We start from the raw sequence: 14,236 nt of genomic DNA on the forward strand, positions 1-14,236 counted from the left end.
TGAAGAACATCTATGGCCAGAGAGTTCTCCACCTTTTTACCTCTGACTTAGAACAGCCTCAATAAATGGCAGGGGTCTCCTTCGCCTTACAGTCCAACTCACTTTGCCTCAAATTTGACATATTATTATGTTTTCCCACCCACACCCTGGAGCCAATTGAAAATCCTGACAGACTTTACAAATACCTCAGGAATAAGAGCGACAAGTTCAGTTCTCTGCTCTGGAAGGACAGGCCCTTCCTAGGCAAGGGCTACAACTGGCTCATGGTCCTGAGCCTCGCTTTATTAGGATGGGATGAGCCCTGCTGTTAGCAAAATACAGAGCAGCCCTCATTTCATTGCTTGCTCCAGGCAAGCTGCACAACTCCCCTGCTTGTGAGTTTTGGGATGTTCAGTTCTGGCCACCAGGTACTTGGTGAAGAAGTGCACAGCACACTAAGGGCTGCAGTCTGCTGAGAATCAGCACTGGAAAAAGCAGCGCTCGTTGCTCCCTTCCTCATTTGCAGGAAGGGATGTTAGCAAATCGAATGACTAGTCAGGACGTGGGAACAGCCCGTAAGCCGGGAGCCAGTTAATAAGGGACCTTGAGGCACAAATGTTTCTGCATATATTACAGAAACAAATGAACAACATATTTGTTGAAATGAGAAAGTCTAACGTTATCTGCGAAAATTAATATCCTTGCTCTGTCGAAGAGACGGGGAAATTTTTCTTTGCTGAAGGCTGAAAAGTCTATGCTCAAACATGAACTTCAACCCAATCCAGCAGCAACCCAACAAAAATCACCTGCAGTCAGCCCCTGGCTCAGTGTCCCCCTTCTCCGCTCTGTTGGAAATTGTCAAATAATGAGAAGAAATTGATTAAACACACATTTAATACACCAACTGCAATGACCGAGACAGGCGGAAGAAATTACCTGAAATTCATCTTTTATCTGGCTGGAATTGGTTTGTGGATCTAGCCTGCTGATGTTGTAATATATGGATCTGAACTCGCAGACTGGAATGGCTGTGTTGCCACAGAGACATGCCTCCAAAATGGCATCGTGGACAAACACGTACTGCTCCTGCACAGCGCCGGGACAAGACATGAAGATCATATTTTCAACACAGATCATGCAATATCACAGTCGAGTTAAATAATGTAGGCTGCCTTTTTCCTCTGTGCCCGATACGCATACCTGGCTCATGTTTCATGTGCAAATTGCACAGCGTGCTACGTGACAGTTTTCGGAGCGTATTTCATTCATCACTGAACATGAAGCCCCATGTTCCTTTCCAGTTTAAAAGCATGATGTGAAGTCACTGATCTCTGGATGCTGAGACAAAATGGGGATGGACTGAGGGGAAACTGGCACGTGAGGCCTTCTGTCCCCGAGCATGAGACAACGCTCCCTTTGCTGGGTGTTGTAACACCTGCAACACTGCCAACAGTGCTAGCAGGTCTTCTCCATCGATTCTAATGGACTTGTGGAGATGCCTGGTTTTCTGTGTAAAGCTCCTTCCTGACCCACATGAGATATGAAGCCCAGTTGAGGTCATGCTCTGTTCTAGACCACTGACTTGACCCTTGGGAAGGTATCAAAGCACCTTCTGTAACACTTCTGAGTACGACAGCAGCTCCCTGGAAGCCTGTGCAGCTACAAAATGTTTGGGATAGAGCAGCTTACTTAATCTGGACCTCAAAGCAAAAATTGAGGATGTTTCGCTCATTTCTTATGTAGTCATTGATATAAAGCGGGTACTGCCCAAGTCTACAATATACCTGCAAACAAGGCAAGAGTGGATTCATTAATGAGACTTTATGCAAGATGAGAACAAAATTAAGCAGCCTTGCCAAGCCTGAACTTCATGACTTGCCTTCCTGCCTCGGAGGCAGGTAGGAGATGCCGGTGAACGAGACTCGGGGGACGTTGGCATGGTCAGCCAGAGAGGGCCCTGCACAGGCACAGCACAGAGGCAGCAAACCCGGCCCCACGGAGCTGCGGGGAAGCTGAACATTGCGAGGGGAGAAGGGCTGGCACCTACCTCTGTCTGCACCAAATTGACCCTTTGGGAGCGCAGCTCTCGCACACAGTTAAATATATCGACCACACCTTCGTTCTCTGCCATGTCAAGCATGATGTCAATGGCAATAAAACACCCTGTTCTCCCAGCCCCGGCGCTGAAAAAAGAAAGAAAGAAAAAAAGGAAAAAAAGAATTAAAGTACGGCGTAGGGGGAGAGCTTTGAGGAGACGAAAATGGCTCAAGCATCGACACAGCTGGCTCCTTCAGAAGCTGCTTTTCTCTCTCCACCAGGTTTGGGTTTTGTGTGTGGCTAAATCAGCTGAGGATTTGAGAGGAGGAGGTGAAAATTTTCTTCAAGGTGGAAAGGAGCAGGCAGCAGGAGAAAACAAACAAACAAAAAATCACATTCTTTCTTGAACATTTACAGACAAATTTTTCAAAGCAGAGTCATCATGATTTTACAGGCCTGTTCAGCTGCACATCTGCCAGTGCAAAGGATATGGCACTACAGCCTCCAGGCAACAAATAGATACAATTCCAAAAAAAAGCTTTTTAATATTTTTTTTCTTTTTTCCTCATGGGCTTTTTGGAAAGTGCGCACATTTACCCAGGTGGGCATGATGAAAGATGTTCAGTCCTCCTCCTCAAACATCTCCTTTCCTTTTTTTTTTTTTTTTAAACTTATTTCCAGAGACCTTTTGGGTCAGAACAAGGTGATGTCAAGGCAAAGGTTTTAAAATAGCAGATAAAGGAACTCAAGGCTACTAAAACCTTTCACTTCAGAACCCCCTGCTGCTTGTGAGACCTGGGCCCATCTCCTACAGTGTGCTGTCAGTGCTGTCAGTGTGTCCCACTGTGCTGTCATTGTGTCCCCTTTCCTTCCTGGAAAATCCAAGCTGCTTAGGTGGGAAGGACAGAGGGAGGAGGAAGTCCTCACACTGCTTTGGGGGAAGGAGGAGGAAGGAGGAAAACTTCACTGGAACCAGGGAAACTTCAGTAGCATGAAACTCAAGCAGAGCCGAAAGCAGAGAGATATGAATGACCATAAATTAATGGGCCAGATTAATCAACTGCTGAATAGAGAGAAGATATTTTTCATTTGCAGAATTTTAGTGAATAAGCGGCATTTCCTCTCCCTTTATCTCTCAGCTTTTCAGAATTTTAACAAATAGTTATAACATTTCTATATTTAGAGGACCCTGGCACTTCATAAATATCGAACAGTAGCATTATCCAGCAAGGCATCGGTAGGGAGAATTTGGTAATTACTACTTAAAGCAAGTCATTAAAATTCGAAAGCAGATAAATAACAGAGAGGAAATGGCATTTATTCATTAAAATATGAAGGATGAAAAATTTCCTCTTGCTTTCTTGGTGACGATGAATCTTTCCAAGGCCAGACCCATGTCACAGCTCCAAGGAAGCAAATCCAAGCCCTAAGCTGTGGAAGAACTCCCTCCGGCCAGCTCCTGAGGTTTTGCTGTATTTTATTATAAATCTGATTCACTGTGTGCTGAAAAATACAGTCTGTAATAAAAAAGAAAAAAAAAAGTAAAATTTACTAGATTTTCCTTTTTGAAGCGGTTTAGGGAGGTATTCTCTCTCTCTCCTCTTGATCCCACAGCCTGGAATTACCAGTGGACTGATCTGGGGTGAGATTTTGGGGCAGCTAGCTCTGCTCGAGGCTCGTGCTGCAGCCCTATCTCCTCTACAGGACTGGTGCACTTAGCTGTGGCCACAGCATTGCAGGACTAACTGCGACAAACTCAAACTCTGCTTTGGTAGCAATGTCTTTCTTGGCATTTGAGGTCAATAAAATAATAAGCTGAACAAGTATACTTCACTGATGGGCTACAAGAGCCACTGTTTTCACTGTAAAGCTGAGAAAAGGGTGTTTTTGTACATACAACACTCACTAGTTTTTTTCTGAGATTTGTTAACTTTAGTATATCATCCTCATAATAGATCACATAAATCCCCTGATCCAATCCAAGTTTTCGAATCCTCCAAAGCTTTCTTATGCTGCAAATCGGTGCGGAAACCTGATAATTACTAGGGCAGTCCCCATGAGGAGGTTTGGGCTCCCTTCCTGGCCCTGACGCCAGCCCTTGCACGTCTCTGCTCTCCCATCGTTGGCGTGTCTGATTGCACTGCTTGAGCTCTTCAAGGCAGGGACACTCTCCTACATATCTACTTAGTGCCTTGCATAGCAGGGCTTTAAGTTCAGCCGGGAAAAGGCAGAGCAGAGGAGCCCACAACACTAACAGCAATAGTCAGCGAAGCTCCAGAGCTGCCACGCTGGAAGGGAGAACCTGCTTCCACTCTGCTCCTTCGTGGGACAAACTGCATGTAATTTTAAGCAAACAAGATGTAGTTGGTTACTGTGGGGCTAGCAGAGAAAGGATAAAAAACCTCAGAAAGCTGAGGGAGGGAGAGGAAAGGCAAACCTCCCGCGTACCTGCAGTGCACGACGATAGGTCCTGCTTCCGGAGGGTTGAGGAACTTCACCTGCCGAACGAAGCCCAGGAGACCCGTGGCGTAGCAGGGAACGCCGTGGTCCGGCCAGCTGGTGAAGTGGAACTGCCGGATCTCTCGGATCTCATGGTAGCCTTTCTGAGGAGAGAAGGCAGCCACTGTTTTCCCTCCATCAGGCTGCAACCAGCCTATTTTGCTCCCTATCCCTTCTGCAGATCCAATTATGTGCAGGAACGTGTCATCACTGCTTTTCACTCCAAGAGATTTCAAAGAACAAGAGAGAGTGTCTCCAATTACAAATGAAGTGGGTAACATGCAGTGGAGGAGTGGGAAAGTGCACACCAGCTCCCTAGTCCACCTTCTCCTTGAGTTCAGTACCAGCCGACTGGGGACTTCTCAAGGTGACTTTAGTCCCAGTGTACCAAGGCTGCACTTACTCACAGCCTCCTTTGGTGACATTTCCAAAACCACCATCAAGCCATGCTCTCAAATCCTTCTCAATGGAATGAATATTAATGTTAATTGAAAGGTACTGAAGCAACAGACTGGGGAATTAAAACCTTCAGAGCAGGTACGTCTCAGGGAACAGTAGATACCTATGGTCAAAAAAAACACCCTCATCTTGAGATGGCAGCAAGTAGCTAAGTGGGCTAAAACTGATATCTTGACCCATCTCTTGGCCATTCTGGTGAGAGCAGGTTATTGCTAGACCATGAAAGTCTGCCACATAAAGGGTAACAAAGAGGTGCCAGTTAGTATTTTATCATATAGGAAATGTATGTGGAATCCAGCGTTGAGGGAGACTAGGTGAACATTAGCACTTTGGCATCAACACATCCTTCGACATTAGCATTTCTTATTAAGTTTCTCAGTGGCTTAACAAAACACAGAGCTGGTGCATTAGAAAACTGGAAGAACATTCCCAGTGTGGCTCAGCTGAAATTCGCTCAAAGACCATTTCTGAAAAGCTTTAAAACAGCTCCCTGAATGTTTGTACTTTGATTTGGATGGACCTGGAATATTCTGTCATTTAGACTTCCAATTTCTAATGAAACATAATAAAAAAATCTTTCCAATCCTGCAGATTTTGGGATAAGCTTGCGGTCAAGCCCTTATTATAATTCTTTTCCTATCAGAAATGGACCATACCTCTCATCTTATTTAATGGGTACCTTTTATCATCTGTAATTTACTACTACAAAACAGAAGTTATTATCCATGGCATGTTGTCAACTACCTGCCAGCTTCTGGATGCATTTAGACTTCATGCACTATGGATTCTACCTTTGTGCCCATATCTAGACATTCATGCAAAATCACTTGTCCAGAACTGGAAGCTTTGGTTTCTGGACTGAAACCTATCCAAATATTGCCAGTTTCTCCGAGAGGATCCTGGACAAGTTTCTGACAGATGACAAATGCAGTGCTGAATCAGGACCTCGGCTGACTAGAGATTTCCTTACCTTTTGGACAGTAAATGTGCGTATGACATACTCTGCCAATGGTTCTGTCTCAATTAATGTGACTTTAATATCTCCATACACTTCTGTGTCATCTGGCCAGTACCGAACACATTTTACCTGGGGACACAAAGAAAATATTGAGAAGAAATAGTTCAAGCTGAATCAGCACTGAACTACACTTTACTCCACTTTCAAGCTGAAGCTCAACACAAATTGGCCTTTCTCCTGATGTTCAGATCCTGTAAAAATATAGTATATAAGTGAGGCCAAAACTTCTCTGCCATAGATGGAAACTACAGGGAGGACATTTATTCAGTTTCCCCTGTAGTGAATAGCAATGGCAAAGGATTTATTTAGCTTTTCTTTGATCTTCTCTTCCTTAAATTGCCTTATATATTTTTATACATACACACACACACACACCCCCTCCCCATGATCGGTATATCTTATATCAGGCTTATAACAGACATGTATCAGGTTCAGAGAATACCTGGCAGTCTCCAGCACAATCCTTCTGACTAAAATCAATGCTTTTTCTAATGCTACTGTAATTCCAAGCTCTCTGTTTCACTGCAGAATTTCAGTTCACAGGAGATGAGTGATACTTGTTGATACGTTACATTTGTTTGACTCTAAGCTTTCCTTATGAGATATTGACACAAATTTGACATTTTACCAGCTGAGACATGCCTGACCTGAGGCTCAAGAAAAAAAAAAAAATCATATCATATAAATATACCCCAAGCTTAGCTACTTTTAGTCATGTGCAAAACTAATAGCAGAAATTCAAGTCAGAGCTGTAAAGCTCAAGGACTATTTAAGTTCATAAAAACCATGAATTGGCTGTAACATAAAAACTTGGAACGGCACCTAAAACCTAAGCTAATTAGCGACTGAAAGGCAGAAGGCAGGCTTCATATTCCAGTCCCATAATCAGAAAGGTTTTAATAAATATAAAAACAATGATTAATGTAAATTCTTTTTAGAGAGGAGTGTCAGTAGAAGACAAAATATATAGAGTAAATAATAACAAATCAAAAGGCCATGTGGCATTCAACCACGAGATTTAGAGGCAAGCACATACGAAACCGTTGAATCACTAATGCTTGTGAGTAACCCATCATCGCAATTTGTCTTCGTACCAAAGCAATGGGAGGTGACAAACACCATGGCAAAATTTCAAAGCACTCTTGTCTCTCTCTGAGAATGCTTCTACACTGAGGACAACTAGAAGTGAGGAGAATGTGCTAGGAGAAGCATTTTTTCTTATTGATTTGGTGGTGGTCAGTCTAAACCTCTTGCATTGCTCACGTCTGCTCCCATCCTGGGCTCCTGGTGATTGCTCTTGGCTTCTGGTTCCTCTGAACCACAGTGAAGTTGTGGGTACTGGGGAGGCCAACGCTGCTGGGTGGCCCCATGTGCCATCTGTACGTGGTCCCACACCACCCTGGGATAGTGACGCTCCAACTTTCAGAAGCTCTAGGCTTTGAAGTGCCATCTAAAGAGCTCTTTGATCAGGTTCAATACAAGTCACATGCCCTTGCACATACCCTCTGGTGAGTAGAGACATATTAAAATTATACGGGTAAAGAATAATTATTACAGTAGTACATTTTTCCCTGTGTAGTGAAAAAGAAACAGCTCCTCAGATAGCATAAATTTGTATAACTATTGAAGTCCAGATTTACAGCAGGAACAAGATCCTTATTATTCTGGCAGGGAAGCAGCCAAGTATTACAAAATCCAGCATTTCACAGAAGGACCCGAGTGGCATCATTCATTCCCTGGCTCCTCAAACTACAGCAAACAAGAGGCCTTTCCCTCCCTGCGCATGCCTGGAACATGCCCAGCGCTGGTTTGGCTTTACCTGTTGGGAAAACGGCATCCTTACCCTGCCGACTTCCACTAGGTTGGTGACCATGACAACGCTCGCGGAGTTCTCTTGCCAAATCATTCTCCAGAAATCCTTCACTGTCTCTTGCATCGGCCCTGGGCCGGAAGAAAGACCAAAGGACACGTTGAGAGACCAAAGAACACGTTGAGAGAGAGTATCAAGTGCCAGCAACCCATTCCCGTTGTTCCCTATCCTTTGCCATGTTCTCATGAAGTCCCCACTCCTCCCTTCAGAGCGTCACTCTGTGCTCAGGGTTGCAGAGGGGAAGGACACTGAGCTCCCTAAGAAAGGAGACACCTCATCCCTCCTGGCACGAGGATTGTAGGGTTCTGGCATGCTGGAAACAGAGATTCTGGTTGCATCGTAAATACTGGAGATTGCCCCAGTTGGGAATCTTGTACGATTGATGGGACATGGATGCACCCTAGAGACTCTAATTAAGGCTCTGCTGAGATTTGTACTTGATGCAGGACTAAAATGCCTCCATTTCTCACTTTAATATTTGAAAATTCTGGCAGAGGAAACCTGCAGAAAAGAGCCCATTTTTGAAATTCCCCCAGAGATAAAGTTTTCAGGCTCCAGCAGTCAAACAGGCAGTACTCACAGGAGGTTTTTCAGACTAGGGCTTATCTCTGACCGTGTTTCCTTCCTCTTTTTTCCACCATAGACAAAATCCTGCCATGGATCCCTCCTTCCCTTCCGCCCATGTTCCATCTTCCCTGTTCTTTGTCCGGCTGCATTCCCTGTACCCTGATACCACCTGACTCCCAATTCTACTCTAATATGTTACTTTTCTTTCTGAACAGAGCCAAGACAGAGGGGACGTCATGAAGCAGAATTTGAACACCATGGCCATTTATGGGAAAGTCACGCTTGCAGGGAAGGAGTGCATCCATGTGAGGACAAATATTGTCAGCAGGAGGTTTCATAATGGGGGAAAATATTATCCTAGTGCAAGGAATATCTAGCAATGCGGTAAGGTTTTATGTTCAACTGCTTTAAATCTCTTGGCACAGCCTACATCCCTCTGATATCCCTATGTCACCCTAAGTTCTCTGACATCCTCTAGAACAGAACTGCTCTTTTACCAGTTTAAAACTGCAGTGGTTTTAACGAGTACTTAGACATACAAGAATGAACTTGCCTTGGGTTGCAATGTAGTGACGAGGCCGGTGGTATCCCTAAAAAAAAAAAAAAGTGAAAATGTGTGAAGGTTTGCAAAAACATTTGCAAAAAAACCTTTGAAAAAAGCACAAGAGGAATCATTTTACACCTTCCAACAACTGTTGCACACTTAACAGTGTACTAACACCAGCAACTGAGTAGATGAAGACAAACACCTGCATAACACTTTGGGATTATAAGTGATGGTATCTTGCTATCTCGCTTAGACTGAATTTTTAAACCTGCCTTCCCCTTCCCCCTCCCCAAAACTGGAACATTTCACCACACCAAGAGAAAACAGAAATGAGAGAGTTTTCACTACTCCCTCAAAGTCTTATAACTGCTCTGTGGGGAACTCTGAAAATGAACATGCAAAAAAGTTGCACCTACTAGTTTGAAAACAGGCAAGCTGAGCATTTGAAAACGGTGAATGTCAATGCTATGCAGCTTTAAGCGCATTTCTCAGCTCCCCCCATTAAAGCAGCTCTTAATGACATTATGTTGCAACGTACTAGGAAATGTGCACAAAATACTGCATGTTCACATGGCCAATCTGCATGTATGAGGAAGGCTTTTTCACTGTTATTTTGCAACATGTAAAAGTGTATACCACTCCCTTTACATGCCTACAGCACTGCACCTTTGTATGCAGCCAATAAATCTCAGATACCTATTAATGTCATTTGTGATTTCCACATCCGCTGTGCATTTATCCCACACTCCACTTATGTTTGTGGATCTGTCAAGCATAGGAAATCTCCAGGTATCTAGATCAGTCAGAAAGAATAAACTGAAGACCAAGAGCCTTCTCCCTCTGTCACAACATGGCGTTTGTGTAACGTTTGTCTGTCATTCATATCAGATCAACAGTCAGTCCCTATCTAAGAGGCCCCAAATCCGCGAGGGGACCCGTCAGCAGGAGTCTTTGCCACAGAGGAGCATCCCGAGCCTTACGTCTATGTAGTTGGCGTTGATGTAGTCGGAATGAGGGTCCCCGTCCAGCAGCTGCAATCTCACCCTTGAGTGATCATCTGAAAGGAGGAAAGAAAAATACTAACAGTAACGATAAAAGGGACTCCCTAGGCGCTTCGGTTTATTTGCGGATTCTTGCAAGTGGTTAATTGACTGCCTACAACAAAATGAGAGATTATCAGAACTATTCCTACTATGTGATCTTCCTTTTGGATTAAGATGTCATGTTTAGACTGTTAGGTTACTGTTCATTCATGTTCAATGTTAATTATACACTGATGTCATATAACAGCTTTACCTAGCCTGCAAATACTGCTTGGTTTGGGGGTTGGGGGACAGATCTCTTAGGGAAGTATCTCCACTACAAAAGCCAAAAAGTCACACTTGGAAATAAGCACTGCCCTGGCCAGGTCGCAGATGAAATATTAAATATGATAAAATGGCAAATAAAATCCTGCAAATACCAAACGCAGCAATCCCTTCCCAAAGTAAACGAAAACACCAAACCAAATCAAAGCAACATTATTTTATACAACACAAAACTTGCTGCAGCAAAATGGCACTGAGACTCAAGGAAAAAAAAAATAGAACAGTTCATGGTTTTGAGAACATTCAAAAGTTGCTTTAGATAAGGCAATAAAATTACAGATATCAATCTTTTCATCTCCCAGGATGCTCAGACCTAGAAAGAAACTACCTCAGGGCAGGTTATAGCACAATTTTCCACCAAGGGAATATTTTGATCTGTCCCTGGCACAGTTTGCGCTGAGGTCTATCAGAGAGAGCTGCACTGGAAATCCAACTTCGTCCTAAAATTCCAGCACTGGCATGTGCACAACTGTCATCTAAGGAGCAACTGCCTGGTTGACACAGGGCAGTGCTAGACACTCTGGCTTCCTTCTTGAGGCTTTTTTTTTTTTTTTTTTCCCCTCCAGAACTGTAACACAGATTTCATTAATTTCAATTTTACTCTTTCTGATGGTTATGCAGAATGCACCTCCCAGGGAGTAGAACATTAATGTTTAAAAGCATTTTACTAAATATGGACCTCAGCACCATTTACATTCAATTAAAAAGAATCATAGCAGTGAAACATAAAAATGTGAGGGCAGGTTCTGCCCTAAGTCAGAAAGGGTTTTACTAATGACTTAAATAAATGCATAATCAGACAAAAGTTGTGAAGGCCAAATGTGGACACAGTTCTGAAAACCAATATATTAATGTATTAAATATTCCTTTGCTCATGTAAAACAATGATTTTCATACTCTGTTCATTCTCTGGGTGGGATTTTCACACCAAAAAAAATACCCCCATATTGGTACTGTTAACAAATGCTACATTTGCATGCAAAACTGATTACACAGGTGAATCCATCATAGGCTCCACTACATTTGTATTAATAAAAACAACTTTTGCAAATGCACTGAGGGTAGGTGTATTACTCAAAGTGCTGATCTTGTCCCAGCTCTAGCTGCTCACCCGTGCCCAGGGCAATCACACCAGGAGTTTGAGTAAATCAGGCAGGAGAGAGACAACAAAAGAATTATACCAAAAGCAATTCTCAAAGCCAGACAAAGAGCTGATTAAACTGGACATATATAAAACCCACAAAAACTCCTGTACGTAATTTCACACTTGCAATTCAAGGCTGGAAACCATGGTAGTTAAGCATCATGCTGAACAAAAGAAACTCAAAAAAACATCCCCAGAGCTAACGGTTGAGGGAAAACACTTCTATTAATTCACATTTTTTTTAATCTTTGGATTTCAAAGGGCTTTTTTAAAGAACAGCAAATGTCATCATTACATCTCCTCCCACTGGTTAGAAAGTATTCCTGATTCTGCACACTTTCCAGAGGATTCGGCTACCCAAAGAGACTACATTTTTGGTGCACCGAATGGAAAGTGTAGTTCAACTCATTTGAAAATTCATTAGACCTCACAAAATCACCATGCATTACAGATGGATAATGAGAAATTGCTTTAAAAATATGCAGGAAAATAGAAAATTCATGCTTGTGATAGTCAAGACTGTATAGACATGGAAAACAATTTTTTATATGTCTCCCTACTTATCATACTCCATATGCAAGTTAGGAAGGTAGAAAAATGGAAAACAAAGATTTAAGTTATTTTATTTCTCCCTATTTACTATAGTCCCCATGCAAGTCAGCAAAACTAAATTTTTATGGAAAGGAAGAGTACTTCGACTGAAAATTGGGCTTAAAACAGATTTCAAAAATGACAAGAATCTCACTGAAAAGCACCACACTCCCATTTTAGCACAAAAATGTTATTGTTCCAAATTTCTGTCAAAATTCCCATTAGTGATCATTTTACATTTCAGGGCAATTTTGCCACATCTCGTTCTGACACCAGCGCTGGATTCATCCCCCACAACTCCAGCTACCTAAACACTATGGAGCTAGTCTAGACTGGCTGTCAGGGCTCCCTGCATCACGGATGGTGGAGAAACAGAGACACCTGAGCGTGCAGACACCACGGCGGTGTCTGCAGGACAAGGTGCCCTCCCAGGGACACTGTCCTCCCCTCTCTGCCCTCACTGGTTCTCAACGAAGCCTTGAGAACAAAGCAACAACTAGCGTGACGAATCCACCCTCCCAGCATGGGGCAATGTGGATGTTTTAAAGGTAAGCTAGGGTCAAAGCACTACACAAAAGAAATATGAAAGGAGAATGCTTGGAAGAAAAACTAAGATTCAATTTTAGTTTAACCCAAATTCCACTCTGTTGTCTTTGTTGTTGTTTGCACATATTATCCTTCTCTGCGGCTGAGGAGCACATTCAACCTGAGTTTCAGCCTGGAGCTCCAGGAATCTCTCTGAAATCTGTCTCTTCCACCACAAAATCCTGGGATTCTCAATCTTCAAAGGAAAAACACACATCAGAGCATGAAGAAAACGAAGCAAGTTTCCCCACTGTCCTTTGGATCAGCTCAACTCAGGATTTTTTAAATGGACCATTACGTGACTTTAAAATCATGGCCTAACTGGGAAGATGGCTTGGCTACCCTGTGGGTGGGAGAATTGTGTCTGATGAAGCACCAGCCCTGCCAGCCTTGCAGGATTTGAGCTGAGCTCCTCCTGTGCTCATCAACAGGACAACAGAAAGTCAAGAGCTCTCCTGTAAGCCATTCACTCAGCTCTCAGTTGACAGCTTTCAGACCTATGTGCAGTGGTTTGGAGAAGATGGTGAGGAACGTGGTGCAACTGAACACCAGACACCCCAAATAACTTGTGGGAGTTTTCGGTATCATGGGACTACCCAGGCCCACAAGCACAATATCCTTCCCCTAGCAAAGACCCATCAATGTATTTTGAAGCCCTTAAAATCTAAGTCCTAAAGCAAATGTATCTTAAAGCAAATGTAATTTAGCTTCAGTACATGAATGTATCCACTGTGTAACACAAACCAAAGAAAAACCCTCCATCTTCACAACTGCATGGCATTTACAATTTTTTATACCTGAAGTCCAGGAGCAGAGTCAATGGGTCAATATAGCAAGAAATACTAGTAAGGCAGTTCCATCAAGCATGGAGAAAGCTATACAACTACAGACAGCAGTAAGAAAGCATCTTGCCACCATCAGCAGAATGTCTGTGAATACATAGACCACTCCAGTCATCAAATTTCATTTCTCTAAAAAGCAGCAGTGTTTCAGAGTGAGGGGAACCCTGAGAAATCTAGTTTTGCAACATGGAGGAGCCGACAGCTCTACTGCATCTCCTCTCCATGAGCAGCTAAGCCTCATTTGCAGTTTGGGTTTGCAAATGTAGGAATGGCAGATGTTGAGGTTGGCAGCAAGATCTAGATTTTCATAGAGAGGCATGGTGTTAATACAGCATTAGGAAAGCGATGAGCCGAGTAAAACAGTCCTGTTAGTGCACTGCTACCCAAGAGGGCATAAAGACAAGATCTAATCTGCCGTGATTCACTGAGCAACGCTACTTACTGCAAGAGCTTACAAACCCACATTTCACCACAATTCTCTGAAGCCGTTACAAAAGTTAGATCAAAACCTGACTTCTCAATTCATTCCCCAAAAGGGATTTGTAAGTTCTTGTTCCAGGAGTGATGAAACGGCAACTGCGGTTAAATAAATAAGGTTAATCACCATCAGCAGCCTTTTACCAAATAAAGTGGTAAGAGTAATCAGGGCAGACTGTTTTCTGCAGCAATCGCAGTTCTAGTGTAACTAAGCAGTAAGTTAAGGGTATTACAGCTTTCCACCTTCTCTCCCC

The 14,236-nt window shown here is 43.1% G+C and overlaps 1 protein-coding gene across 1 annotated transcript in view; it reads right to left on the reverse strand.

The window, feature by feature from the left end:
- PTPRT (protein tyrosine phosphatase receptor type T) overlaps positions 1-14,236 on the reverse strand; it is a 396,902-nt gene that overhangs the window by 13,639 nt on the left and 369,027 nt on the right. Inside the window, exons 22-28 of the mRNA XM_088538697.1 lie at positions 9,957-10,033; positions 8,983-9,019; positions 7,836-7,933; positions 5,945-6,061; positions 4,465-4,619; positions 2,027-2,162; positions 916-1,065 (exon numbers count right to left, since the gene is read on the reverse strand). Coding sequence (XP_088394823.1) covers positions 916-1,065; positions 2,027-2,162; positions 4,465-4,619; positions 5,945-6,061; positions 7,836-7,933; positions 8,983-9,019; positions 9,957-10,033 — 770 coding nt within the window. The remainder of the gene's footprint in view (positions 1-915; positions 1,066-2,026; positions 2,163-4,464; positions 4,620-5,944; positions 6,062-7,835; positions 7,934-8,982; positions 9,020-9,956; positions 10,034-14,236) is intronic.

Source organism: Tinamus guttatus, unplaced genomic scaffold (genome assembly GCF_059628265.1).
Source record: "Tinamus guttatus ecotype Peru unplaced genomic scaffold, ASM5962826v1 Tinamus_guttatus_pri_ptg001150l, whole genome shotgun sequence".
Classification (NCBI taxonomy): domain Eukaryota; kingdom Metazoa; phylum Chordata; class Aves; order Tinamiformes; family Tinamidae; genus Tinamus; species Tinamus guttatus.